This window comes from Bufo bufo, chromosome 11 (assembly GCF_905171765.1).
Source record: "Bufo bufo chromosome 11, aBufBuf1.1, whole genome shotgun sequence".
Lineage (NCBI taxonomy): Eukaryota > Metazoa > Chordata > Amphibia > Anura > Bufonidae > Bufo > Bufo bufo.
The window spans coordinates 22026745-22053348 of record NC_053399.1 but is presented as its reverse complement, the minus strand read 5'-3'; the positions used below and the strand labels follow the sequence as shown (position 1 = coordinate 22053348).

Here is a 26604-nt window from a genome sequence, read left to right as displayed (position 1 = left end):
TCATAGAATACAATGTACATGACATACAGTGCGGATTTTCCGTACGCAAATCCGCGCGCGATCCTGATCGAGTGCATTTAGCCTTACATTTTCTTGTGGAAAGCGACCAGAGAGTACAAAGACCTGTCGGGAACCAGGAAGCCGGGGATCCATTTTTATTTTATTTTATTTTTTTCCTCTAACCATTTTGTATAACTAAAAAAAGAGATGTATAGAGTTTTCCTTGAAATTTTTAATATGCTCTGGGTTGGTCCAGCCACAGTTCAATGTGACAGTCATCAGAGTATAAGGGCTTCCTTGTATAGAGCTGAAGCAAAATTAAAGTGGTTGTGCAGTGCTAGGATATTGATGGCCTGTCCTTAAGGATAGGTCATCAATATCTGATCTGCAGATGTTGCACTCCTAGGACCTCCCGCCTATCCGTTGTAGCAGGTTCCTCTTCACTGTTTAACTCCATGCCATCTAGCTTGTAGTGGCAGTGCAGTGAGTACAACTGCTTGTCCTGTTCACTTGAATGGGATGAACAGTTGTAATTACACTGCACCTCTGCTTTAGTTACAGTGAACAGTATGTGGTGCTTTTAAAAGGGTTGTCCAAGTTATATTGATGACCTATCCCGAGAATAGGTCATCAATATCAGATCGGCTGGGGTCCGACACCCGGCAAACCCCCGCCGATCAGCTGTTTGAAGAGAAATCGCGCGCCGTGCCAGCGCTGCCTCCTCTTCATTGTTTACCTGCTCGCCGTTGCATGTGCAGGTGTAATTACACCCAAGCCGTCCCATTCATTTCAATGGTACGGATTGCTTCCATACAAGTGTATGGGAACGATCCTTCCCATTAAAATTGATGGGACGGTTAGGTGTAATTGCACCTGCTCACAGCTTCAGATGCAACGCTGAGCAGGTAAACAATGAAGATGAGGTAGCGCTGGCACGGCGCGCACCTTCTCGTCAAACAGCTGATCGGCGGGGGGGTGCCGCGTGTCGGACCCCAGCCGATCTGATGTTGATGACCTATTCTAAAGGATAGGTCATCAATGAATATAACTTGGACAACCCCTTTAACGAGCGCCACAACCCTTTCAAACGGCTTATTGATGGGGGTCCTGGGAGTCTAACCCTAGCTTATCTGATTCACAACCCTTTAAAGGTTTTTTTGTTTTTGTTTTTAAGCATAATCTCATCCCTTTCGACATCTGGCATGGAGAGAAATATTGTGGATGCAACTGCAAAACGCTTGTGTCATGCAGAGTGCTATTTTTATATTTATGGCATATTTGTCAGGGATCTGACATCCCGCACCCCCGCTGATTAGCTATTGGGGAGCTATGGTGCTGGAACTAACTTTTGGCGCTCCAGCTACTGTGAAACTACACCTCCCAGCATGCATACTTACTCACCTATTCTTGTAACTCCCATAAGTGAAAGGAGGATTCTGGGATTTGTAGTTTCTGGCCACATGGAGTGCTAAAGGTTGCTGATTCCTGGTCTACAGTGTAGTAAACAGAGCTTGGGTGCTGCAGCACTGCTCCCACTGAAGGCAATACTTCTGGAGCTGTTCCCAAACAGCTGATAGTCTGAACCAAAATCCTGCGCTCCCACCCATCTGATACTAATGGCCTATAGTGAGGATGTCCTCAATATCACTTCTCGCTAGTTATTGGAATGTTTCCTCAGTATCTACTACCCAGTGTGCAGTTGAATTTCTCCACAACCAATGCAGAGAGAGGGTGAGACCACATACCTGGACTACCCCTTTAAGGCTTTATTTTTATTTATTTTTTACTATTGTGGGACATTGGGTTTTCTGACAGTTGCTGACTAATTTTTTTTGCCCCTGCCTGCTCTCTTGGCAGAATTAAAATATTTGTCGAAGTAATCCTGTACATACACACTAGCTATGCAAGCAAGACTATTGTGCAAGTGAGCAGAGGTGGTTTCATCCTGCAGAAACAAAAAAACTGCTTGAGGGGTGTTCAGTTTTAATATTTATTTCCTGCTATCGTCTTACAGCGTACAACAGAAGTGGAGAACATGAGACATCGAATCATTGAAGTTCACCAAGAAATCTTCAGCCTCAACGAAAATGAAGTCCACAAAAGATGGACCTTGGAGGAGGGAGTAAGTTTCATTTTTGATTTTTCCCATGCAGGCTCATTGTAAGGGCTCATGGACAGTATTTTTTTATTTTTTATGGGTCAGATGAAAACCCATTCACTTCAATGACGCTGCAAAAGATGCAGACAGCACACCATATGCTTGCTCCGTGGCACCACTATAAAATAGAACATGTCCGATTCTTGTCCGTATTACAGACGAGGATAGCAGAGTTATTATGGACAGGACGTTCAGTTCCGCGGAATGCACAAGTCCGGTATCTGTGTTTTGCGGATCTACAATTTGCCAACTGCAAAAACTATATATACATATATATTTGTGTGTGTATATAGATGTATGAATAACTGACTGTTGCAAAAGGCCCTTAAGGGAAGCTAACTTAACTCTTTCTTTCTTTTCTTAAAGATTAAGAGACCCTATTTTCATGTAAAACCTTTGGAGAAGGTGCAAATAAATAACTGGAAGGAGTATTTGGACTTTGAAATTGAGAATGGAGCCCATGAGCGAGTGGTCATCCTCTTTGAGAGATGTGTCATAGCCTGTGCATGCTATGAGGAGTTCTGGATAAAGGTAAGACCCGTGACCTCTTACATGGAATATCGTCTGACACATTGATGTCGTGCCTAACCCTGTATACTTTTGAATTCTGTTCATCTATAACTATATCTATTGCATTAGGGGATGGTCTGCTTGCAACCAGATTTGACTGCTGCATATGCCAACAGCGTTGCCTCCCTTCGCCCTTCCTTACAGAGTCTAGTCTAGTGGTTCAATAAAGGTGCTGAATGGGTTTAAAACAAGAATTTTATTGTTCACACTTTACATCGTTCTTAGAGGCATTAACGGAGAACTTCTCTTGTGTTTAGTATGCCAAGTACATGGAGAATCACAGCCCTGAAGGAGCAAGACATGTCTACAACCGAGCCTGTAATATCCATCTCCTGAAGAAGCCTTTAGCTCATTTACTATGGGCTGCATTTGAGGAACAACAGGGTAAGATATCAGAACTCTTCTCTGCCCTAATACAGTAAAAACATAAAGGCTATGGACTCCTTTGGGGGGAGCAGTTTTCGTTTACATTGTACTCCTTTTTGAGTTAAATCCTTTTTTTCAATTGGTCTTTATTTAAAAATTTTGAGCCTCTGTATTTTTACTGTTTCTTGTCAGGCAGCTCAGCTGAGGGCTCCTTACATCTGTCCTTAAAGCGAACCTTTCACCTGGATTTCACTTAATAAACTATTACCAGTACCTTATAGATTATCCTCATTCTGTTTCAATGCATTCTTGTGCCGCTTTCCTGGGATGTATCTTCATGAAAAAAAGATTTATAAAGTCCTCGTCTCCAGCTCCTGAAGTCACGTTAGAAGTCAAGGGGGTAGCCCTTCCCTTACTCCAGGCTGTAACTCCCCTGCCCTAACCCCTCCCCTAAGCAGTGTAACTGACACCCGGCTCAGTCGCCGGGACCGCGCTTGTACAGGCGGCGCATGCGCCGTCTGACTCGAGCGCGATCCTGTAACTGAATCGCGCGTGAGGAAGAGAAGACAGGCATCTGGGACGGCGCATGCGCAATTCAGTTACAGGATCGCGCTTGAGTCCGGCACATGCGCCGCCTGTACAAGCGTGGTCCCGGCGACTGAGACGGGTGTCAGTTACACTGCTTAAAGGAGGGATTAGGGCAGGGGAGTTACAGCCCGGATTGAGGGAAGGGCTACCCCCTTGACTTCTAGCGTGACTTCAGGAGCTGGAGACGATGACTTTATAAGTAGTTTTCTCGCCCAATTCCTTGGGGGACACAGGAAACCTTGGGTATAGCTCATCTCCATAGGAGGCGTGACACTAAGTGAAAGACTGTTAAGCCCCTCCTCCAGCAGCTATACCCTCAGCCTGGAGCGAGCGACTACCAGTTTTTTGCTTAGTGTCAAGGAGGCAAGACACTCTCTGCACTGCAGAGCTGTCTTTGCTAAAGATTTTATTTTTTCTCTTTTTATTATTTTCAACTTTTTTCCTTTTTTCAACAGGGACAACAGAGTCGCAAAGACCTCTCTGTTTTCCCGGGGTTGAGCTGCGCCAGTGCCGGCTATCCGCACTGCTGCCTCCCCCACAGAAGAAAAGGAGGACCAGGGCAGCCCAGCTCCCCTGCATCCCGCCAGCATAAGGGTCGCCCGCCTGCAAGCCCCTCTCCAGCTTCCTGCCACTTCGGTGCCAGTGGCTGAAAGGGCGTCCCTGCTGGATGGACTGAGGGTGAAAACGTCGACTGGTGAGGTGGCTATGCGGCCGTTCCAACCAACCCCCCCCCCCCCCCTGTTAGGGTTCTAACTTCTGTGTTCCCTCTGCCTAGCCTTGTCACATTACAAGGCTTACTGTCGGCTTCCCCCTTTGTGTGTGGAGCAGGACGGAGCGGTGCTCGTGGGGGAGGGTTTACTGCACAAGTTTACCTCAGGTGCTGCGGCCTTGTGGGGCCGCCTTTTGTTATCTCGGCCAGTGCTGCCGCTGTGTTCAGCTGCCAGCTGACAGCTGACTTCTCTTGCCGGCTACCGGTGTGTCATTCGCCGCCGGTGTATAAGGAGGTGGTCGGGGGGCAATATTTTCTCGGCGGCATATTTGTTTGAATCGCGCGCGAAAGTTCCGGCGGGGGGGCGGAGCTTCGTTCCGCTTCTCCTGTACATGTTAGACATTCAGTCGGGGGGGCGGACGTCTTTCTTCCCGCTCCTCGCTGGCCCCGCCTCCTCTTCGTGCCTGCTCTCAGGACGGATCGTTTTTACCTCAGGATTTACCTCAGGTGTTGCCGCTGCTGTTGTCGCTGCTGTTGCCGTCCGCTCCCACTGTGACCTGGTAGGACTGTTGACCCCTTCTAGTTCTGCAGCCCTCTGGCCTGGACGCTTTTATATTACTTCAGCCAACATGTCTGACCCCTCAGTGCCGGCCGGTCCTTGGTATCACACCTGCACCGCATGTAAGGCGCCCCTCCCTCAAGGGCAGCCTGACCCGCATTGCTCGGCTTGCAAAGCCCCATTACAGGGTCCGCCATCTGTTGTGTCACCCCCTGGCCTATTGGATCCCCCTGACTGGGCTAGATCCCTTTCCCAGGCTGTGGTCAGCCTCTCTAACGTTGTGGGCCGCCTTGCAGAGGTATTGCCCTTATCGCAGCCGGATATTTCCCCTGCTGGGCCCTCCGGGTCCGCTATCTTAGCTGACCCGTCTGAGTCCCTCTCTCCAGGCGACACCTCCAGAGCCCGTCAACCCCAGAAGCGGTCTAGGGCGGAGCGCCTATCATCCTCGGATGCTTCAGTATCACCCCCAAGGGTGCGCTCTCAGTCGGGCCCTTCCTCGATACAGGATATGCCCTCTGAAGGGGAACTAGTTGATTCAGATTGTGATATGGACTCGGCCTTGCCTTCAAAACTGGCTTCTGCTGTGGGCCATCTTATTAACAATATTCGTGATACCTTTAAGATTCACGATGATCCTCCTAATTCTGAAAAAAACAGTTTCCTTTTTTCGCCAAAAACAGACGTCTGCAGTTTTTCCCCTCCACACTGACTTCTCGTCGGTGGTTTCCAAGGCCTGGGCCCGCCCTGATGCCCGTTTTACCCCGCCTAAGAAGTTGGATATCTGTTATCCATTCCCGGCGGATTGCATTACAAACTGGGCGTCGCCACCCAAAGTCGACCCCCCGGTGGCCCGTTTGGCAAAAAGCACGGCTATTCCCGTTGCTGATGGCTCTTCCTTACAATCCACTGAGGATCGCCGTATAGAGGCCATTACCAAAGGTATCTTTGCAGCCTCCGGTTCCGCCCTCCGGCCGGTCTTTGCTTCCGCTTGGGCTGGAAAAGCGGTTTCAGAGTGGGCTTCTCAGCTGGATCAGGAGCTTGAATCCGACGTCCCTATTCAGGACCTCCGTGCTCTAGCCCAACTTATCGTTCAAGCCGGCAAATTCGTCTGTGAAGCATCCCTTGATGCGGGGGCTCTCATAGCCCGTTCGTCTGCCCTGGCCGTTTCGGCCAGGAGGGAGCTTTGGTTAAAGGTTTGGACGGCGGACTCCACGTCAAAGCGGTCTCTTACTGGCCTTCCCTTTACTGGTTCTCGATTGTTCGGGACCCGCTTGGATGAAATCCTATCCGAAGCCACGGGGGGGAAGAGTACACATCTTCCTCAATCTAGGACTAGGACCACCACTCGAGGCCGCCCCACTTTTTCTCGCTTCAGGTCTTCCCGCAGGGCTCCCGCACCTCGCACCTCTTCAGGTCCATCCCCTAGCTCTGTCCAAGACAGACGTAAGAAACCTTTTTTTCGGACCCAGCCCTCCTGGCGCAAGTCACAGCCTGCTCGCCCTCCCGCAACCAAGCAGAACACTACCTGAAGGTGCGCCCCCACCCGCCCGGGGGACGTCTCTTCCTGTTCAGGGACTTCTGGCAGGCGCACGTCTCCGACGCCTGGGCTCTCGAAGTTGTGTCTTCCGGGTACAAACTCGAGTTTACGTCCCTCCCCCCAGTTCGGTTCTTTCGCTCCCGGGTTCCCCGGGATCCCCAAGGGGCGGCCGATTTCTTTACTGCCACTCGCACCCTTCTGGACAAAGGGGTCATCGCTCCGGTTCCCATGGAAGAAAGATTCAAGGGGTTCTATTCGAACCTTTTTGTGGTCCCCAAAAAAGAAGGCTCGGTTCGTCCCATTCTGGATCTAAAACGGTTAAACCGTTTCCTTCGTCTTCAGCGATTCCGGATGGAGTCTCTCAGGTCGGTGGTGGCCTCTCTGGAAAAAGGAGAGTTCCTGGCCTCTATCGACATCCAGGACGCCTACCTTCATATTCCAATCGCTCGGTGTCATCAGTGCTTTCTGCGCTTTGCAGTGGGGTCCGACCACTACCAGTTCGTTGCTCTCCCCTTCGGGCTGGCGACGGCCCCTCGCGTTTTCACAAAGGTCCTTGCCCCTGTCCTCGCTTTACTTCGTTCCAGGGGAGTTTTTCTTCTTCCATATTTGGACGATCTCCTTATCAAGGCACCCTCTCTGTCACTGACATCCGCCAGTGTGGACCTCTCGCTACAAACCTTACGCCGGTTCGGTTGGATTATCAATCTTCCCAAATCCGCTCTTGTTCCATCCAGGCAACTGATCTTTCTAGGGATGCTGCTGGATACAGATGCAGCGGAGGTTCGGCTTCCGTCAGAGAAGCGCCAGCTCCTTCATCGGTCGGTTCGGAGCCTTCTGACCCACCGCCATCCTTCCTTCCGGTTCAGCATGCGGGTCTTGGGACAGATGGTGTCCTGTTTCGAAGCAATCCCCTACGCGCAGTATCACTCCCGCACCTTTCAGACTGCCATTCTGTCCGCATGGGACAAGTCCCAGGAAAGTCTGGATCAGCACTTTCCCCTTCCCCCCCAGGTTCGTTCCTCTCTCCTCTGGTGGTTACGGACCCCTCTCCAAGGGAAGTCCTTCCTGCCGATAACTTGGTTGGTGATTACCACCGATGCCAGTCTGCGGGGTTGGGGGGGGGTGTTTCCTCCTCGGTCTGTACAAGGCACTTGGTCTCCATCGGAGTCCAAACTGCCGATCAACGTTCTGGAGCTGAGGGCGGTTCTCCTTTCACTCCGGCATTGGACTTCGCTGCTTCAGGGTCTCCCTGTTCGTGTCCAATCGGACAATGCCACGGCTGTGGCATACATAAATCATCAGGGGGGCACTCGCAGCGCGGCGGCGATGAGGGAGGTGTCTCTAATCCTTCGCTGGGCGGAAATTCATGTTCCAGCCATTTCGGCCATTTACATCCCGGGGGTGGACAATTGGGCGGCGGATTTCCTCAGCCGGACGACGATCGACCCGGGCGAGTGGTCTCTGCACTCCGACGTCTTCGAGTCTCTTTGCCTTCGTTGGGGTCGTCCGGACGTGGATCTCATGGCCTCCAGATTCAACCACAAGCTTCCCACCTTCATGACCAGAACCAAGGATCCGGACGCTTACGGCGCGGACGCGCTCGTCCTTCCCTGGACGGAGTTCTCTCTCCTCTACGTTTTTCCGCCCCTGCCTCTTCTTCCACGAGTCCTTCGGAAGATCGCGGCGGAGGGCACGCCTGCGATCCTAATAGCCCCGGATTGGCCTCGTCGTCCTTGGTACGCCGACCTTATGTTGCTCCTGGCAGACGCCCCCTTGCCTCTGCCTCTAAGAGAAGACCTCCTCTCTCAAGGGCCGATCTTCCACCAGCATTTAGGGTCGCTACGTTTAGCGGCGTGGCTATTGAAACCGCGGTCCTAACGCGGCGGGGGTTTTCTGCTGACGTGGTCCGTACCATGATTCGTGCGCGTAAACCGGCATCGTCCAGGATTTATTACCGAACCTGGCGGGCCTATTTGAATTTCTGCGAGACCTTAGATGTTCATCCCCTTCGGTTTTCTCTCCCCACAATTTTATCCTTCTTGCAGTATGGTCTGGACTTTGGTTTAGGTCTCAGTACCCTAAAGGGTCAGATCTCAGCGCTTTCGATCCTTTTTCAGCGACCTCTGGCTCCGCTCGGTCCAGTTAAGACTTTTCTTCAGGGGGTTGCTCACTATGCTCCCCCGTATCGCGCTCCCGTTCCATCTTGGGATCTTAATGTTGTGCTGACGGCTCTCCAATCTTCTCCTTTCGAGCCTTTGCGCAGGGTTTCCTTTCGCTTGTTGTCTTGCAAAGTTTTTTTCCTCGTTGCCATCACGTCTCTTCGGCGTGTGTCTGAATTGGCGGCACTTTCTTGCGTAGAACCCCTCTTGGTTTTTCACCAGGACAAGGTGGTTCTCCGCCCGGTTTCGGATTTCCTTCCGAAGGTGGTGTCCGCTTTTCACCTGAATGAAGATATTGTCCTTCCTTCTCTGTGCCCGTCCCCGTCTCATCCTCGGGAACGGGATCTTCACAGTCTGGATGTTGTTAGGGCTCTGAGGATCTACTTGGATGTAACTAGACCCTTTCGGCGCTCGGATTCTCTATTTGTGGTTCCGGAGGGTCCGCGCAGGGGGCTGGCGGCATCTAAAGTGGTTATTGCCCGCTTCATCAAGATGGCTATTGCTGAGGCTTACCGTGCTAAGGACAGGGAACCGCCCCTTGGTGTTACCGCTCATTTTACCGGAGCGGTCGGGGCTTCCTGGGCTCAGCGGAATCGAGCTTCGGCTGAACAATTGTGTAAGGCGGCCACCTGGTCTTCTTTGCACACTTTCACCAAGTTCTACAAGGTGAACACTTATGCATCGGCGGATGCTGCTTTGGGCCGCCTGGTCTTGCAGGCGGCGGTGCCTTAATGCCTATGGTGCTTTAATTCATCGTGGGTTGTGGTCCCTCCCTATTTGTGGACTGCTTTTGAACGTCCCAAGGTTTCCTGTGTCCCCCAAGGAATTGGGCGAGAAAACGAGATTTTTGTATAACTTACCAGTAAAATCTCTTTCTCGCTCTTCCTTGGGGGACACAGCACCCACCCATTGTTTTGGTTGCCCTGACGGGAGTTTTGTCTTGTTGGTGTTAATTTGGTTGATCCTTGCCTTTGTTTTAACTACTTGGGCACATAACTGGTAGTCGCTCGCTCCAGGCTGAGGGTATAGCTGCTGGAGGAGGGGCTTAACAGTCTTTCACTTAGTGTCACGCCTCCTATGGAGATGAGCTATACCCAAGGTTTCCTGTGTCCCCCAAGGAAGAGCGAGAAAGAGATTTTACTGGTAAGTTATACAAAAATCTCGTTTTTTTCATGAATATACATCCCAGGAAAGCGGCACAAGAATGCATTGAAACAGAATGAGGATAATCTATAAGGTACTGGTAATAGTTTATTAAGTGAAATCCAGGTGAAAGGTTCGCTTTAAACACTCATAGCTCAATTCATACTGATGATGATGTGGGTTACAATCTGTTATGCTTACCAGATGGGGCACCCCCTACAGATGCCAGCACTTATTTTTTTTCCTAAAATACCCCTCCGTTCTGGCGCTGTGTCCCCCGCTGTTTTTGGTGCTTCATATGTTAATTTAGAGTATCAGTACAGGGAGGAGGAGACGGCCGGGTTTCTCAACGAGCGTCCCCCTTCTCCCTGTCTGTAGTGCGATCCAATCACAGCGGAGAGTGTCACAGCCAGGGAGAAAAAAATAAACCGCTCACCTTCTCCCTGTACTGATACTCTAAATTACCATATGAGGCGCCAAAACCAGCGGGGGGGGGGGGGGGGGGGGGGGGACAGAGCTGGAACGGAGGAGTATTTTAAAGAAAAAAAAAGTGCTGGCATCTGTATGGGCCGCCCCATCTGGTAAACATAACACTTTGTAACCCATAATCCCATGAAAGGTCCTCTTTAAAGTGGTATTCCCATCTTACACAATGGGGGCATATCGCTAGGATATGCCCCCATTGTCTGTCTGATAGTTGCAAGTCCCACCACTATGACCCGCACCTATATTGAGAACAGAGCGGGGAGTGCTGTGGCTGGAGGACCCTGGATTTCCCGGGGTCCATCCACCACCAAGCACTAATCCCCGCCTCTCCCATAGAAGTGAATGGGAGCGTGCCGCGCATGCGCGGCTCATGCTCCCGATCATTTCTATGGGACAGACGGCAATAGCCGAGCCAGCGCTTGGCTATTTTCGGTGGCCCCATAGAAATTAATGGAGGGCGGCAGCGCATGCGCAGTGCGCTCTCCTTCACTTTCAGGGCTCAGTTCTCGATATAGGTGCGGGTCCCAGCGGTGGGACCCACACCTGTAAGGGTACTTTCACACTAGCGTTTTTTTTTTCCGGCACGGAGTTCCATCAAAAGGGCTCAATGCTGGAAAAGAACTGATCCGGTATATCCCCATTAGTGTTGAGCGAACTTCTGTTTTAAGTTCGGCGTCTAAAGTTCGGCTTCCGGTTAGCGGAGAATCCCGATATGGATTCCGAATTCCGTTGTGGTCTGTGGTAGCGGATTCAATAATTGGCCATTATTGATTCCGCTACCACGGACCACAACGGAATTCGTAATCCATATCGGGATTCTCCGCTAACCGGAAGCCAAACTTAAAACAGAAGTTCGCTCAACACTAATCCCCATGCATTCTGAATGGAGAGTAATCCGTTCAGGATGTCTTCAGTTCAGTCATTTTGACTGATCAGGCAAAAAAGATAACACGGGAGCATGCTACGGTTTTATCTCCGGCCAAAAAGACTTGCCTGAGTGGCATTTTTTTCCATAGGAATGTATTCCTGCCGGATCCGGCATTCAAAATACCGGAATGACTGATCTGTCCTTCAATCTGCGCATACGCAGACCGAAAAAAAGGTGAAAAAAATAAAGGCTGCATCCATTTTGCTGGATGACACCGGAAAGACAGGTCCGGCATTTGAATGCATTTTTCTGACCGATCAGTCTTACAAATGCCATCAGTTGGCATACGTTTTGCCGGATCACTCTGCCGCAAGTGTGAAAGTAGCCTAGGACAATGGGGGCATATCCTAGCAATATGTCCCCATTGTCTGAGGTGAGAAAACCCCATTAAGTGATTTTGTTTTTGAGCTATTTGTAACTTAGCGATAAGTGTAGATGACCAGCACAATATGGAAAGTGAAAGTATGATTCTAACAGGTGGAATTTAACCCTTTATGACAAAGCTGCTGAACATTTTTACATTTTTAGAGGACTTCTCATCAAAAAATGCAGTGCAATCTGACATCACCATGTTGTAGAGCAGGAGATGCCAAGCAGATTGTATATTTTTGTTGGAAAAGATGCAGTAAAACCTGTTATTTATATCTCTGCTTTTTCTACCTCCTGTGAACGGTATTCTGTACAGGCAGTAGGGGTTATCAGGGGTGGCATTGTGTGTATACAGAGCTGTCCGTCGGTGGTAACCCCTCCCTCCTGTACAGTTAGCTGTCCACAGGGCTGCAGATAGAACTGTAAAATAAACATGTTATACTGAATTTTTTTCCCCCACAAAAATATATATCAATCTGCTCAGCTCCCCTTGCTCTATAACATGGTGCTTTCAGATCACATTGCATTTTTTTGGTGACAGGTCCTCCTTTACAGCCCAAAATGAGTAAAATGCAATAAATAAAAATTTGCTCCTGAAGGTGTACATAGCCATTAAACGGGTCTTCTAGCCAAATAGAAAAGTGATGCAATGAGATCTAAATAGTGAAAAGAAAAACAAAAAACAGACCTTACACTCACAATCTGCCGCCACTACTGTTCAGTGTCCAGGGTCTCCACTGTGCTCTTCCGACCACTGTTCTATTGTGGCAGGAAATAGCTGTGAATGCTGCCCTGCCAATCATCAGCTGCAGCAATCCCTGCCGCAGTCACAGGTTGTCCGAACGGCATTCCCAGCCATTTCCTACTGTGTCAGAACATGAGCAAGTAGAGCACAGCAAAGACCCAGGCACCATCAAAACTGCATTGGTGAGGTATACTGCAGCCTTTTTCTTTCTTTCTTTTTTTTTATTTTTAATTTGGCTGGAGTACCCCTTTGTCTTAATTGTCTCTGGTGTTGCAGGTAACGTTGATGACGCAAGACACATATTAAAAACACTGGAAGAGTCTATAGAAGGTCTAGCAACGGTTCGACTAAGAAGAGTGAATTTAGAGCGGCGACACGGGAATATGAAAGAGGCTGAGGAGCTCTTGACTGAAGCTATGAAAAACTCTAAAGCCACACATGAGTTATCGTTTTATTCAATTAAGCTTGCCCGCTTTTATTTCAAAATTCAGAAAAATGGGGTCAAGGCAAGGAAGGTGTTAAATGATGCCCTTCAGAAAGACAAAGTAAGTGACTTGTCGAGCCCAATGTAAGCTAGAGTGATTTCAAGAACCATAATCTGTGGCATGGATGTTACTATCAGACGTTTGGTGCGGTTTGCTGAACCAAATGATTCAAGTAATTAATATTGTTGCAATGGGGCTGTCTTTTAAACCGTGTAAAAGTTCCTTGCATTGAATTGTAATTTTCAGTTACATGAGAACTAGGGGGAGCTTTTAGGCTCTGTTAACATCTCATTTAGCTCTAGGCGAATGCACACAGCCGTGGAACACTGACGTGAGCGGTCTGTGGTATCCCGGCCTGGCATCCTGCTGACAGCAGGAGCGCACGGCGTCATTGGTTGCTATGATGCCGTGCGCTTCCTGCCGCCGCTGCACTACAGTAACACACATATGATCTATACATTACTGTAGTGCAGCGGCGGCATGAAGCGCATGGCCTCATAGCAACCAATGACGCTGTGCGCTCCTGCGGTCAGCAGGATGCCAGGCTGGGATACCACGGACCGCTCACGTCTGTGTTCCATGGCCGTGTGCATTCCGACTAATATTTCGGGACAAGATTTCATCAGATGCACCAAATATATCTAAGGCATTCTTCGTGGCCATTTCAGTGGTATACATAGACTCTTGAGAGAGAGACTCCTTAACAGAACCTTATAGCACAGTGATGGCGAATCTTTTAAAGATAGTGCCCAAACTGCAACGCAAAACCCACTTAACGCAAAGTGCCAACATGGCAATTTAACCTGAATACTACAGTCCAATATAGTGCATCTTCCATGTACTTTATCATTTAGCTATAACAGCCTGCCTGTGCTGTTCATAGTGTGCCCTGAGCTGATGAATGTCAGGAAAGGCGGCAGAAGATTTCGGACAGGAGAACGCTTCAGCGAGCCATTCTGTCCAGCTGGGATTGCTCCCCAGGCCCTCCTTGGATCGGCCAATGTGTCTCCTTGCCCCAGTGCGCCAGGCCTTCAGATGGTGGATTGTCTCTCTGCGACATTGGGCCGACCATCTCGGGGGTTGTCCGGAGCGGGTGCAGTCCGACAACTCCACGGCGGTGGCGTACATCAATCACCAGTGCAGCACCTGGAGCCCGGCAGTCATGGTGGTGATTCTCAGCTGGGTGGAGAAACATGTTCCGGCACTGTCGGCAGTTCACATACCTGGCGTCAACTGGATCGCGGACTTCCTCAGCCGGGAGCGTCTCGATCCCAGTGAGTGGGCTCTTCACCCGCAGGTCTTTCGGGCCATCTGTGAGAGGTGAGATCAGCCAGATGTGTATCTCATGGCCTCACGCTTCAACAAGGTCGAGGACTTCGTTGCGTGGTCCAGGGACCCCAGGGCCCTGGCATGCGATGCATTGGTTATCCCGTGGAGTCGGTTCAAGTTTCCTTACGTGTTCCCGCCTCTTCCTCTCGTTCCACGTCTTCACCGGAAGGTCAGGTCAGAGGGACTGCCTGTCATTCTTGTGGCCACACAGGGTGTGGCACGCGTCCCTAGTCGCCCTTCTCGCCGACTAACCTTGGCGTCTTCCGTTCCTAGAGGACCTGTTGTCGTAGGAGCTGATCTGCCGCCTGAGTTTGGGGTCGCTACATTTAATGGCATGGCTGTTGAAGCCTCTGTGCTGAAAGCTTGTGGGTTTTCGAATGCAGTGGTCCAGACTATGATTTGGGCCAGGAAGCCATAGTCTTCCTGAATCTACCACTGTACCTTTAGTTGGTGCGAGCGGCGACAGCTGTCTCCCGTTAGCTTTTCTTTGCCACGACTTTTGGCTTTCCTGCAGTCTGACATGGACTTGGGGCTGGCTCTCAGCTCCCTCAAAGGGAAAGTGTCTGCTCTCTCCATTCTTTTGACTTTTCTGCAGAGGGTGGGGCATGCTGCGCCCCCTTTTTGTCCTCCGTCGGATCCTTGGGATCTTAATCTAGTGTTCAATGCTCTTCAATCTTCTCCGTTTGAGCCTTTGCAGCAGGTGTCGCTGCGCTTCCTGTCTTATAAGGTGGCTTTTTTGGTTGCAATTACTTCTATCCGTAGAGTGTCGGGACGCTCTGCTCTGTCATGTCAGTCGCCCTTCCTGATCCTCCATCCTTCGCCCTGTGCAGTCCTTCTTGCCGAAGGTGGTGTCGACATTCCATCTAAATGAGATTATTCTTCCTTCATTTTGTTCTGGACCAGTCTCATCCTCTAACAGTCGCTGCATACTCTGGATCTGGTGCGTGCAGTGTGTATCTGTCCCAGACGGCATCTTTCAGGCGGACGGATTACTTGTTTGTGATTCTAGAGGGGCCGAGACGAGGTGTACAAGGCGGCGACCTGGTCGTCTTTGCATACTTTTTTCAAGTTTTACAGAGTGCACACCTTTGCATCTTCTGACGCTTCTTTGGGGCGTAGAGTTTTGCAGACAGCGGTTCTCTGATTGGCAGGGGGGTGGAAGTTAAGCCCACCCTCAGGGACTGCTCTGGAACGTCCCATGGTCAAGGCCTGTGTCCCCCAAAGAGACAGATGAGAACTAAATTTTTGTACTCACCATAAAATCTGTTTCTCTTCCGTTCATTGGGGGACACAGCTCTCACCCATTCTTTTGTTTTCGGACTTGTGTGGTTCTGGGTTTGCACATAATGTGATTTTCTTATGTCTGGCTTCTCCTACTGCTTTTGCACTAAACTGATTAGCTTGTTCTTTGCAGGAAGGGATATAGCTGAAGAGGGAAGAGCTTACACTTTATGTGCTTAGTGTCCGCCTCCTAGCAGCAACAGCTATACCCATGGTCAATGCCTGTGTCTCCCAATGAACAGAAGAAAAAACAATATTTGTGAACTCGCCTGTAAAATCTCTCGCTGAGTTTTCATTGGGGGACACAGGACCGTGGGTATAGCTTGCTGCTGCCACTAGGAGACGACGCTAGGCTAGAACTGTTAACTCCTCCCCTGCAGGCTATACCTCCTCCAGCCAGGAGAGAGCCATCTCAGTTTGTGCCCAAGGAGTAGGAGAAACAAACCGAAACAAGAAGAATAAAAATACACAACAAACGCCAGTGGTCCGAACCAAACAGAGGACTCACCTGGCTAACCCATCGCTAAACATTAGCATCAAAAGGAAATATCCATACTGGGTGGGAGCTGTGTCCCCCAATGAAGACTTCGCAGGAGAGGGATTTTACAGGTGAGTTCACAAAAATCTGGTTTTCTCGCTCGTTGTCGTTGTGGGACACAGGACCGTGGGATGTGCCAAAGCAGTCCACGGGGAGGGAAGAGCCCACACCTCTGGAAAAACGCCCTCATGAAAGCTCAAGACACTGCCGCCTGCGAGACCTTGCGGCCAAGGCAGCATCCGCTGGTGCAATAGAGTGCACCTGGTAAAACTTGGTGAACATGTGCAAGGACGACAAAGTTGCTGCCTTGTACAACTGTGAAGCTGACGCATGGTTGAGATGAACCCAAGAAGCGACGACCACTGGTCGGGTGTACCGTAACTCCGCTGGCCCCGTGCCTTGCCCGGGAGCGGAATGCCTCAGCAACTGTAAAACAGATCCACTGTATAAGGACCTCCAAGAATAAGTAGGCAAGAGTCCGTACGGCGGAAAGAGCTAGTCACGGACAAGCAAACCTCCGAGCCCGAATCCCATGGCTGATGGAGAGCTCACTCTCTAGAATGCGGGGGGTAAGGAAAGCCATGTCTGGGACGTGGAAGACGGCGACAACCTTTAGGAAAAAAGAAGGTATTGGGCAGAGCCCTGCCTTTATGTGGGTGCATGACGAGAGAAAATGTACGTACAAGAAAAGCACCACCAACTCCGAAATTCGCTGGGTGGATGAGCCAGTCACCAGGAATGTCACCTTCCCAGAAAGAAAAGGGGAGATGACTTCACAGAGCGAGGTCATGTTCCTCACTGAAAAGCCACCAAACGACCTATAGGTCGTTTGGGTGAAACAAAGTACCTGGCCCTAACCCCGGAAGCAGAATCAAAATTCCAGGACCACAGGATCCTCCTCTGCTAAAGAAAATTGCTCCCTAGGAAGCGGTAAATTGGTATACCGATGCCCACAGAAGCGTAGAGGCTTGTAGTGAGACTTCTAGCTTGAGAAGCTGGTTGACCAACCACAGAGAAACGCCTGAATCAGCCATGCCCAACCGCAGGCCAAAGAACCAGTACCTGGGAGATGGGTAGAAATAAAGCTGATGTGAGCATCACCAGCAGTGGGGGGCCTAGTCAGTGACCATATGTTGACAGTGTGGCAACGCTGCCTGACAGGGAAAAATGAACAGGACCAAGATGAGAGAGATACTTCTGCTGGATAGAGTGCGATGACTACGTCCAACGCCCCAATCGTACCCAAGAAAACACTGGTCACATAGGAAAGAATAGTGATGGGATTCCAGAGCAGTACCACGCATGGCTACTGGCCAGGTAGACAGAAGGGGGAGGCTGGCAACCATTCAGCTCGAGGAGGAAGAAGAAATGGAAAGGATTTTCCGTTGCAGGAACAAAACATCTATCAGCGGTGGTGAGACGTGACGGCAAACCCCGCTCTGCCTGGCATGGGGAGTCTCCTAGTCTACCCACGGAATGGACAGTGAAAAAGTATGACCACCATCGGACTGACATGACAGTCATTAGTCATGTCTTGAGAGAGAAGTGTAGATACAGGTAGCCCACCCCCGAACCAATGGGGAGGATTCACCTGTAGGAGGAGGGATGTGGTGGGTGCCACAGCCTACCAGCCGGGTCCGGAATATGTCTGGAAGTAGAAGGCCACAAACTAACACCCCGTGCAAATGCAGATGAGGGGAAGGTAGTAACGTAGGAGCCACCAAGGCTCCTACGGGGTGGCTGTGAACCCTAAGCCAGAGCAGGAAAAGGACAGAAGGAGAGAGGCTAGGTCTAAAACCCATTCCCCATTAGACTGGCGCTATACCGAAGTAGCCACAGGATCTAGTGGCTGTGCAATACTCCGCCTGAGGAGGAAGCCATGCAAGGGGAGCCACATCTCAATTACTAGCACATTCTCCAGCTGAGGAGGGGGCCACCGAATTCAGTGCTAGAAGAATCCGCCACCTGACGAAGGAACTGTGCAGTAGGAACCATAGTATGTAGTAGTGACGCAAATACCACTCCCACAGTAGTAGCCGCCGCCAGCCCCGCCAACGCAAAACTGAGGGGGAAGCCTGAGGATATCCAGTAGAAGCCATGGTACCATACTGTCCCAGTTCAGTAGAGCTAACCTTAAACACTTCACCTGGGAAGGGCGCTGAACAGGAGCTAGCGCCAGGGTAGAACCCCTACCTGAGGGGGGGCTGCCCCATTGCAGAGACTACGAACTCTGGCACTAGCATAAACACTGCACCTGCTGAGGAGAACACTGTAGAAAACAAGAGTGCCAGCATAACCACTTTCCCAGATGAGGAGGAGTGGCGGATAGAGAATAGTCGGTGAAACACTCGACTCGCTGGAACGTATTCACAATATTATGTGCAATGGTGTACGCACTACAGTCGTGGCCAAAAGTTTTGAGAATGACATAAATATTGGAAAAGTTGCTGCTTAAGTTTTTATGATAGCAATTTGCACATACTCCAGAATGTTATGAAGAGTAATCAGATGAATTGCATAGTCCTTCTTTGCCATGAAAATTAACTTGATCCCAAAAAAACTTTCCACTTCATTTCTGTCATTAAAGGGCCTGCTGAGATCATTTCAGTAAACGTCTTGTTAACTCAGGTGAGAATATTGACTAGCACAAGGCTGGAGATCATTATGTCAGGCTGATTGGGTTAAAATGGCAGACTTGACATGTTAAAAGGAGGGTGATGCTTGAAATCATTGTTCTTCCATTGTTAACCATGGTGACCTGCAAAGAAACGCATTCAGCCATCATTGCGCCAGGATCGTCTCCTAAAGAGGATTCAGCTGCAGGATCGGAGTGCCACCAGTGCAGAGCTTGCTCAGGAATGGCAGCAGGCAGGTGTGAGCGCATCTGCACGCACAGTGAGGCAAAGACTTTTGGAAGATGGCCTGGTGTCGAGAAGGGCAGCAAAGAAGCCACTTCTCTCCAGAAAAAACATCAGGGACAGATTAATCTTCTGCAGAAAGTATGGTGAATGGACTGCTGAGGACTGGGGCAAAGTCATATTCTCCGATGAAGCCTCTTTCCGATTGTTTGGGGCATCTGGAAAAAGGCTTGTCCGGAGAAGAAAGGGTGAGCGCTACCATCAGTCCTGTGTCATGCCAACAGTAAAGCATCCTGAGACCATTCATGTGTGGGGTTGCTTCTCATCCAAGGGAGTGGGCTCACTCACAATTTTGCCCCAAAACACCCTCTAACAGCAACTTCTTCCAACAATCCAACAACAGTTTGGGGAAGAACAATGCATTTTCCAGCACGATGGAGCACCGTGCCATAAGGCAAAAGTGATAACTAAGTGGCTCGGGGACCAAAACGTTGACATTTTGGGTCCATGGCCTGGAAACTCCCCAGATCTTAATCCCATTGAGAACTTGTGGTCAATCCTCAAGAGGCGGGTGGACAAACAAAAACCCACTAATTCGGACAAACTCCAAGAAGTGATGATGAAAGAATGGGTTGCTATCAGTCAGGAATTGGCCCAGAAGTTGATTGAGAGCATGCCCAGTCGGATTGCAGAGGTCCTGAAAAAAGGCCAACACTGCAAATACTGACTCTTTGCATAAATGTCATGTAATTGTCGATTAAAAGCCTTTGAAACGTATGAAGTGCGTGTAATTATATTTCACTACATCACAAACAACTGAAACAAAGATCTAAAAGCAGTTTAGCAGCAAACTTTGTGAAAACTAATATTGGTGTCATTCTCAACTTTTGGCCACGACTGTACATATTGAAGAGTACAAATGCCATGACTGACTGGAACAGTGGAGGCCCATAGAGATGGGGGGTCTCTAGGACACAGGTGTTGCTAGGTAACCGCCTGAGAGACAGAGGATGACATAATCATGCCCCAAACCAGCACCGAAAAGAAAAGGATACAATGTGGAAATAGCCACCGTATCCACCGGCGGCACCCATATACCACTAGATGAAGAGTACAAGGGCACCCATGGGTACTGACTGTTGCCACGTCCCACTTGTAAAAGAAACTAAGGCATCTACAGCTGTGGTGTAGTTGAATTGCAGCATCCCAAGATGCTTAGTTATCCCCCCCGTTAGCGGATCACTAGTGGAAGGGGGTAATGCAACAGGAAGCATGGTGATGGCAATGCGACTGGTGAAATAGCATCCAGTGGTGGTGCAGTACTTCGCCTATGGAAGGGTATAGCGCGACAGTCAGAACCGTATCCAATGGTAGTGCAATTAGCCCACCTATGGAAGGTGGTAATGCATACGGCAAGTACTGGTCAGTGGTAGTGCGAATACTCCATCTTTGAGGGGGGGACGGGTTAATGCCTACGGCGGAAACTAATGCATATGGCGAGTCCAGTACCCAGTGGGAGTGCAATTACTCCACCTATGTAAGGGGGTAATGCATACAGCACACACTAACCAGTGATAGTCATTGCGCCACCTATGGAAGGGGGTAATGCATACGGCAAGTACTGAAACCAGTGGAGATGCAATTCTGCCACCTACGGAAGGGGGAATGCATATGTCCGGCACTGAAATCAGTGTTATTGCGCTTAGTCCATCTATGGCAGGGGACAATGTATAAGGCAAGTACTGTATCCTGTAGTAGTGCAATTACTCCACCTATGGAAAGGGGTAATGCATACGACAAGTACTGCTGGCTATCGTAGACTGCGGTGGCCCGCTCGCGCGTAGGTCTACCCCTCAGAATCTTGCCCCTGGCAGTTGCGGACTGCGCAAGTGGGGACTTATCAACGAAACTACCCAGAGGGTGGAATGGCAATTTCTAGAGGTCCATCCACCGGATTGCGCAGGTGGAGAATTATCAACCAAACGACCCAGGAGGGTGGATTGGGAACTGTCATAGGTCCTCCGTTGGATTGCGCAGGTGGAGGATTATCAGCCAAGCGGCCCCGGAGGGCGAATTGGGAAATCCTTCAGGGGTCCTTCACTGTATTGCGCAGGTGGAGAATTATCAACCAAACTGCTGCGGAGGGCGGATTGGGAAACTGAGAGGTCCTCTTGTGTCTGGGAGAGGGCACAGGCCCAGTCAAGGTGGTCATGCGGTGATGTGGGCTGAGGGGGGTGGTACTTGTTTTTTTTTATTTTATATAACCTCCCCCCTCATACCAGGGGATGAAAGTTGCGGCCTAGTATGCCGCAAAGCCGGGGCCTAAAGTTTCATGCATGGCTGACCGGGATACACTGCTGGTCGGCCGGAGGATTGAGGGACCTGGAGCGGTGCGCGAAATGTACACACCGGCCGGTGGTGTCCGCCCTGCGGGCCAGGAAGAAAATGGCGCGGGAACCCTGTGTCGGCCAGAGGTAGCCACCTCCGCAGCTGGAGTCCCACATGTTCAATAAGTGCGCACAGCATCCGCGATATCGGCCAGTGCTGGCGTTACCCCTTTCAGAGGGTGGATTATGGCACTGGATATCGGGAGGCCGTCTACGCTCTCCTCCCTTGCTCGGCCGCCTGCTGAGTGTCAGAGGGCATGGTCCATTAACCCCCAATGTACCCGTGTAACCGTCGGCACAGGGGGCGAGTGAGAGGGCCTGCCTTCAGATGTCCTGGGCTATGATAAATTGAGCCCGGTGCCTGTTAACCCTTATAGACCCCTTCAAAAAAACAATTGCTGCCAAAGAGGGAGGGAGGGGGCAGAGGGTTAAACATACCTAGTCCCATGTACTCGCCTCATCTTCATCCTCTTCTCTTCACCATCCCTAAGTGGACCCCCAAGGTCACCTTTTCCAGCAGGATTACCTCCTCAGCAGCTGGCACCTTAGTGGCAGGAGTCTGGTATGGCGGGAGGGTCTTTCTCTTTGGCGGACCTAGGTGACCCCTTGGCTGGTGGGAAGCAGGGGAGCTGGGCTGCCCTGGATCCTCCTTTTTGCTTCTGTGGGGAGGTCGAGCGGTGAGGGACTCCGACACCGGCCTTGCTCCCCGGGATAACAGGGGCTTGGCGACTGTTTCTTAAACCTAAAGGGGGGGAGAAATAATCAGCTCAGCTAAGTAAGCCGCCCTGCATAAGGCAGGGAGGTCTGCCTCATAGAGACACTAAGCTAAAAACTGAGATGCTCTCTCCTGGCTGGAGGGGGTATAGCCTGCAGGGGAGGAGTTAACAGTTCTAGCCTAGTGTCGCCTCCTAGTGGCAGCAGCAAGCTATACCCACGGTCCTGTGTCCCCCCAATGGTAACTAGCGAGAAACAGATTTTACGGTAGGTACAAAAATCTAGTTTTCATGTGTAAACAGGGATGTTTGCCGGCAAGCAAAGAAATTGTATCCGTGCATCACCGATCATTGCTGTGTGTAAATGCAGCTAACTAACCTGGAAGGAGCTGCCATTTCCCACTTATTGCCCTCTTTCGGCCCATGTAAGAAAGTCCTGTAGACATTGAAGGTATATTTTGTGGGTGCTTACCCCACCCTTTGTAGACTGCGCTCTGTGTGATGTAGCCAAAGCAATAGTGATGACACATGTGACGTCTGTATGTAGTTTCTACTACTACATGATGACAGCAGTCCCTCTAAGCTGACATTGCCTGGTAAGTTGCAATGAAAATGTATGCCCTTGAGGGAGAGAAAAAATACTAACTGGTGTTTTTCTGGGCAGGAAAACATAAAGCTGTACCTCAACTTAATTGATCTGGAATTCAGCGGAGACGTGAAACAAAATGAAAGCAACATCTTGTTACTTTTTGATAAAGTGATAAAAAGCTCAATGCCTTTGACTACAAAAATTACCTTCTCTCAGAGAAAAGTAGAGTTCTTAGAGGATTTTGGTTCAGACATTAATAGGTAAGTTTAATAGAGAACTATGACATATGGGAAGTAGTTATAATGTGATGCCTTTCTCTTGGGGCTACTTTACAGTTTGCGTTTAATTGGAAAACTGCATTGTATTCATGTAGTGTGTGTTGTATTAGTGGCCTTATCCTCCACTTCCAGCATCTGTGCCTGCAGGCTCTTTGTAAGGGCTCATGCACACGAATGTGGCTTCCCCCCAATGTCTGTTCCTTGTTTTTTTGTGTGACTTATATGCGGAACCATTTACTTCAATGGGGCCACAAACAAAACCAGAAATGAGTGTGCATTCTGTTTCTGTATGTCCGTTCAGCTAAAAAATAAAACTTATTGGCCGCATTACGGACAAGGATAGGACTGTTCCATCAGGGCTACTGTTCCGTTCCTCAAAATATGGAATGCATGCGGTCAGTATCCATGTTTTGCAGTTTGCCGACCGCTAAACATCCAACAGTCATGTGCATGGCCCCAAGCGTTACCTCTCTGGTCAGTAAAAAGCTTCTTTGGTAATATGGTAACTAAATATATAGGAAGAGGGATGATGATGGAAAGTAAAGACAATATATATTGTATTTAGCTCATGCAACATTTACTACACAATTACTTGCAGCTGCCTGAGAGTTCATCTTATGTAATGAAATTCCCTAACAAGGGGTCTATTGCACTTTTGGCCTCTATCAGCCTGAGAATATGAATTGCGGTCAGAATGGCTGTCGGCCACTGACTACTCTCACTAATTTCTTTTCAAATTCCAGCTCTGAGAGCTGAGCGTATATAATAACTTTATGGAAGTCTATATATAGCTGACCCTGTGCTTAAAGCCTATGTACACCTTTGGGGGCAAGTGTTTGACCTTTAAGTAATTAAGAGATAAGGTTTATTAGATGACCGGCACATAGTGACAGTACAATTCATAGTTGAAACAGGTAAATGGATCCGGTCACCGGGATTTTGTGTATAGAGCTGAGGACATAACCGCCCTGCATCCTCCGAATTACGGCGCTCTAGCTTTCGGACGTCGGGGAGCAAGGAGGAGATTTTGAGGATGCGGGACGGTGCTGGGCTCATTCACGCTGGACTCATCTTGCGTACAGGACACATCTCAGGTTAGTTTGCATATGTATCAAATCGTTTTTTTTTTACACAATAAAAGCACACAGAGGTATGGGGACTGGATATTGCGGATGTGCTAGCGGCCCATGTCCTCATCTCTAAACACAAAATCCAAGTGACGGGTTCCCTTTAACCATTTTGGGACAGAACAGCTTTATTTTTTAATAAAGACCAATGGAAGAAATGATTAGGCCAAAATGAGTAAGATGCAACCATGCATCAAATATTTGTGCAGTTTACAACAAGATCTAGTTGCCACCGCACTAGTAAATATGGTCCATTGTGTTTACAAATCCAACTTTGTCGTGCGGTAATTCAATTAAGAATTATTAATTATGGTCATAAAATAATTAACCATGAAAAAATTGTATAAAATTTGTCGCATTTAAATCATGTTATTATAACAACGCCGGCTAGTCTGCACACCAGCAGGCTGCGCCTCAATCTAGAGGTTGTCAGCTTAGGCAGGACACTATATTACGAGTGATACATCATACCTCACACTAGAGGAAGTTTGGTGCTAGTGAAGTCACTCTGCTGCTGCCTACTGTTTTCAGTTTCTGGCGATATACCTATGTCAGAGACTCTGGCCACATCACTGGTGGTGGATGCCCACAGCCTCGGTTAAATATACAACCTAGAGGTTTTGGTCTGCACTGCCTGTGGTGTCTGTTCACGGCCTCTGCCAGACATTCACGTCAGAGGTTTTGGGCTATATCATTGACAGTATACGCTTACAGCCTCGGTTAAATATACAACTGAGAGGTGGAGGCATGTACTATCCATGGTGCATTTGCTCCTGATGAAATGCATACTTAATGCATAGAAACGCGTAGAGCTTAGACCATCTTGTATAGGGGAGGGCTATCATAGCTCCAGATACATCTAGTGGAGCTAACTGTGTTTGCCCGCACCTTACCCTGCACCTGTACTATATTAGTGCAGTGAATGTCTGCGCGCTGACATTCACTGTTAGGAGAGATACCTGGTGTTTCGGTACCAGGCATCTACCTTGTTAGTACCAGGTACCCAGGTTCAACATCTTGTACCTGTGGTATCTTAGCCCCCTTAGTGTTGGTGGGTTTCAGTGTGGGATCCACCGTTCGCCATACGGTGGCTTTCGTGCCGCCTGTGTGGCTGTTCCAGGTGAGGCCCCACAAATGAGTGTAGATTTAGGCTACTTTCACACTAGCGTTCGGAGCGGATCCGTCTGATGTTTCATCAGACGGATCCGCTCCGATAATGCAGACGTTCGCATCCGTTCAGAACGGATCCGTCTGCATTAAAACTTAGAAAATTTTCTAAGTATGAAAGTAGCCTGAGCGGATCCGTTCAGACTTTGCATTGTAAGTCAATGGGGAACGGATCCGCTTGAAGATTGAGCCATTTGGTGTCATCTTCAAGCGGATCCGTCCCCATTGACTTACATTGTAAGTCTGGACGGATCCGCTCGCCTCCGCACGGCCAGGCGGACACCCGAACGCTGCAAGCAGCGTTCAGCTGTCCGCCTGGCCGTGCGGAGGCGAGGCTGAACGCCGCCAGACTGATGCAGTCTGAGCGGATCCGCATCCATTCAGACTGCATCAGGGCTGGACGGAAGCGTTCTGCTCCGCTCGTGAGCCCCTTCAAACGGAGCTCACGAGCGGACAGCAGAACGCTAGTGTGAAAGTAGCCTTACGTTGCTGCGCCTTGCAGTGATCTAGTACTTACCCCTTATTCTAACAAAATAAGTTAATAAAAATGTATTTTGTTTTAGCGTCCTATTTTCACTTATATTTGTTCCATTGTGTATAAGGACGCATACCCAATACACTTATTTCAGTTTTTGCATTTAAATCATGACCTGGTGAGTTGTAGAAAACCTAATCTGCATCTGAGTCCCACTATTTCCTCAGATAATAAGTTCTTTTGACGTGAGAGGACGTCAATGCTAAAGGTGTAGTTCTGCATTATACAATAATACACAGGTATTATAAAAATATGCAGATTTATTGGTTACAAGGTTATAAACATTAAGTAAATAAACACTGATACATGCAAATGAATATATTCAGCGTTGATATAAAGCATTAAAAGCTTAACAATACATGTGAGTAGAAGTAACTTGTCACAATATAACAAAGCTATTATTAGGTTAGGATATCAAAATGGGAAAATAAGTTATATACATCACTTCTGTTCAGAGGAAACCTCATGATATCAGGAAATGTCAAGGTATGTCTAATCCTAGACATCAATATGGAATGCTAAATACATTCCGGCCCCTTCTAACCAACTACACATCACATGACTTCCAGAATGAGCAAATCCATTCAAGGATATAACTTAGAAGAGATAACTGTATCCTTCTGCCCCATCCTGGACTATTTTCACACACATGACTTAAGACAAACGGGGATCTATGATCAAAGCTATTATTAGATCTTAAATGGAAAGAACTTGGAACAAGTCTTTCCTGTGGGAATCTATCACTTAGCTTGGCGAAGCATATATATTACCTTTTGCTTGACGCTCCGCTCATGTGACTAAGTGACGTGTCACGTGATGCGCTATCCGGGATCATGTAATTTTCCGGAGTGACATCACGGACATGCGCAATTCAAGTTCCTGAACGCCTTACTCCATGCTTGGCCCTCCTACGTTTTTAAACCCACAGGTGACGATTATTCACTGTTGATTATCACTTATGTAATATATATGTATTTCTTTTAGACCACTATACCTGGAT

General features: G+C 49.1%; 1 protein-coding gene and 1 non-coding gene across 5 annotated transcripts in view; both read left to right on the top strand.

Annotated features, from left to right (window-relative positions):
* Nucleotides 1-26604, top strand: part of PRPF39 (pre-mRNA processing factor 39) — a 50122-nt gene that overhangs the window by 11750 nt on the left and 11768 nt on the right. For all 4 annotated transcript variants that reach the window (XM_040411637.1, XM_040411639.1, XM_040411640.1 and 1 more), the window contains 5 exons: nt 2015-2122; nt 2525-2689; nt 2986-3112; nt 12594-12862; nt 22573-22757. In XM_040411637.1, the coding sequence (XP_040267571.1) occupies nt 2015-2122; nt 2525-2689; nt 2986-3112; nt 12594-12862; nt 22573-22757 (854 nt within the window). The remainder of the gene's footprint in view (nt 1-2014; nt 2123-2524; nt 2690-2985; nt 3113-12593; nt 12863-22572; nt 22758-26604) is intronic.
* On the top strand, nt 22419-22503 carry LOC120982631. The gene has a single exon (XR_005774962.1). It is a non-coding gene; the product is annotated as a small nucleolar RNA SNORD127 (small nucleolar RNA).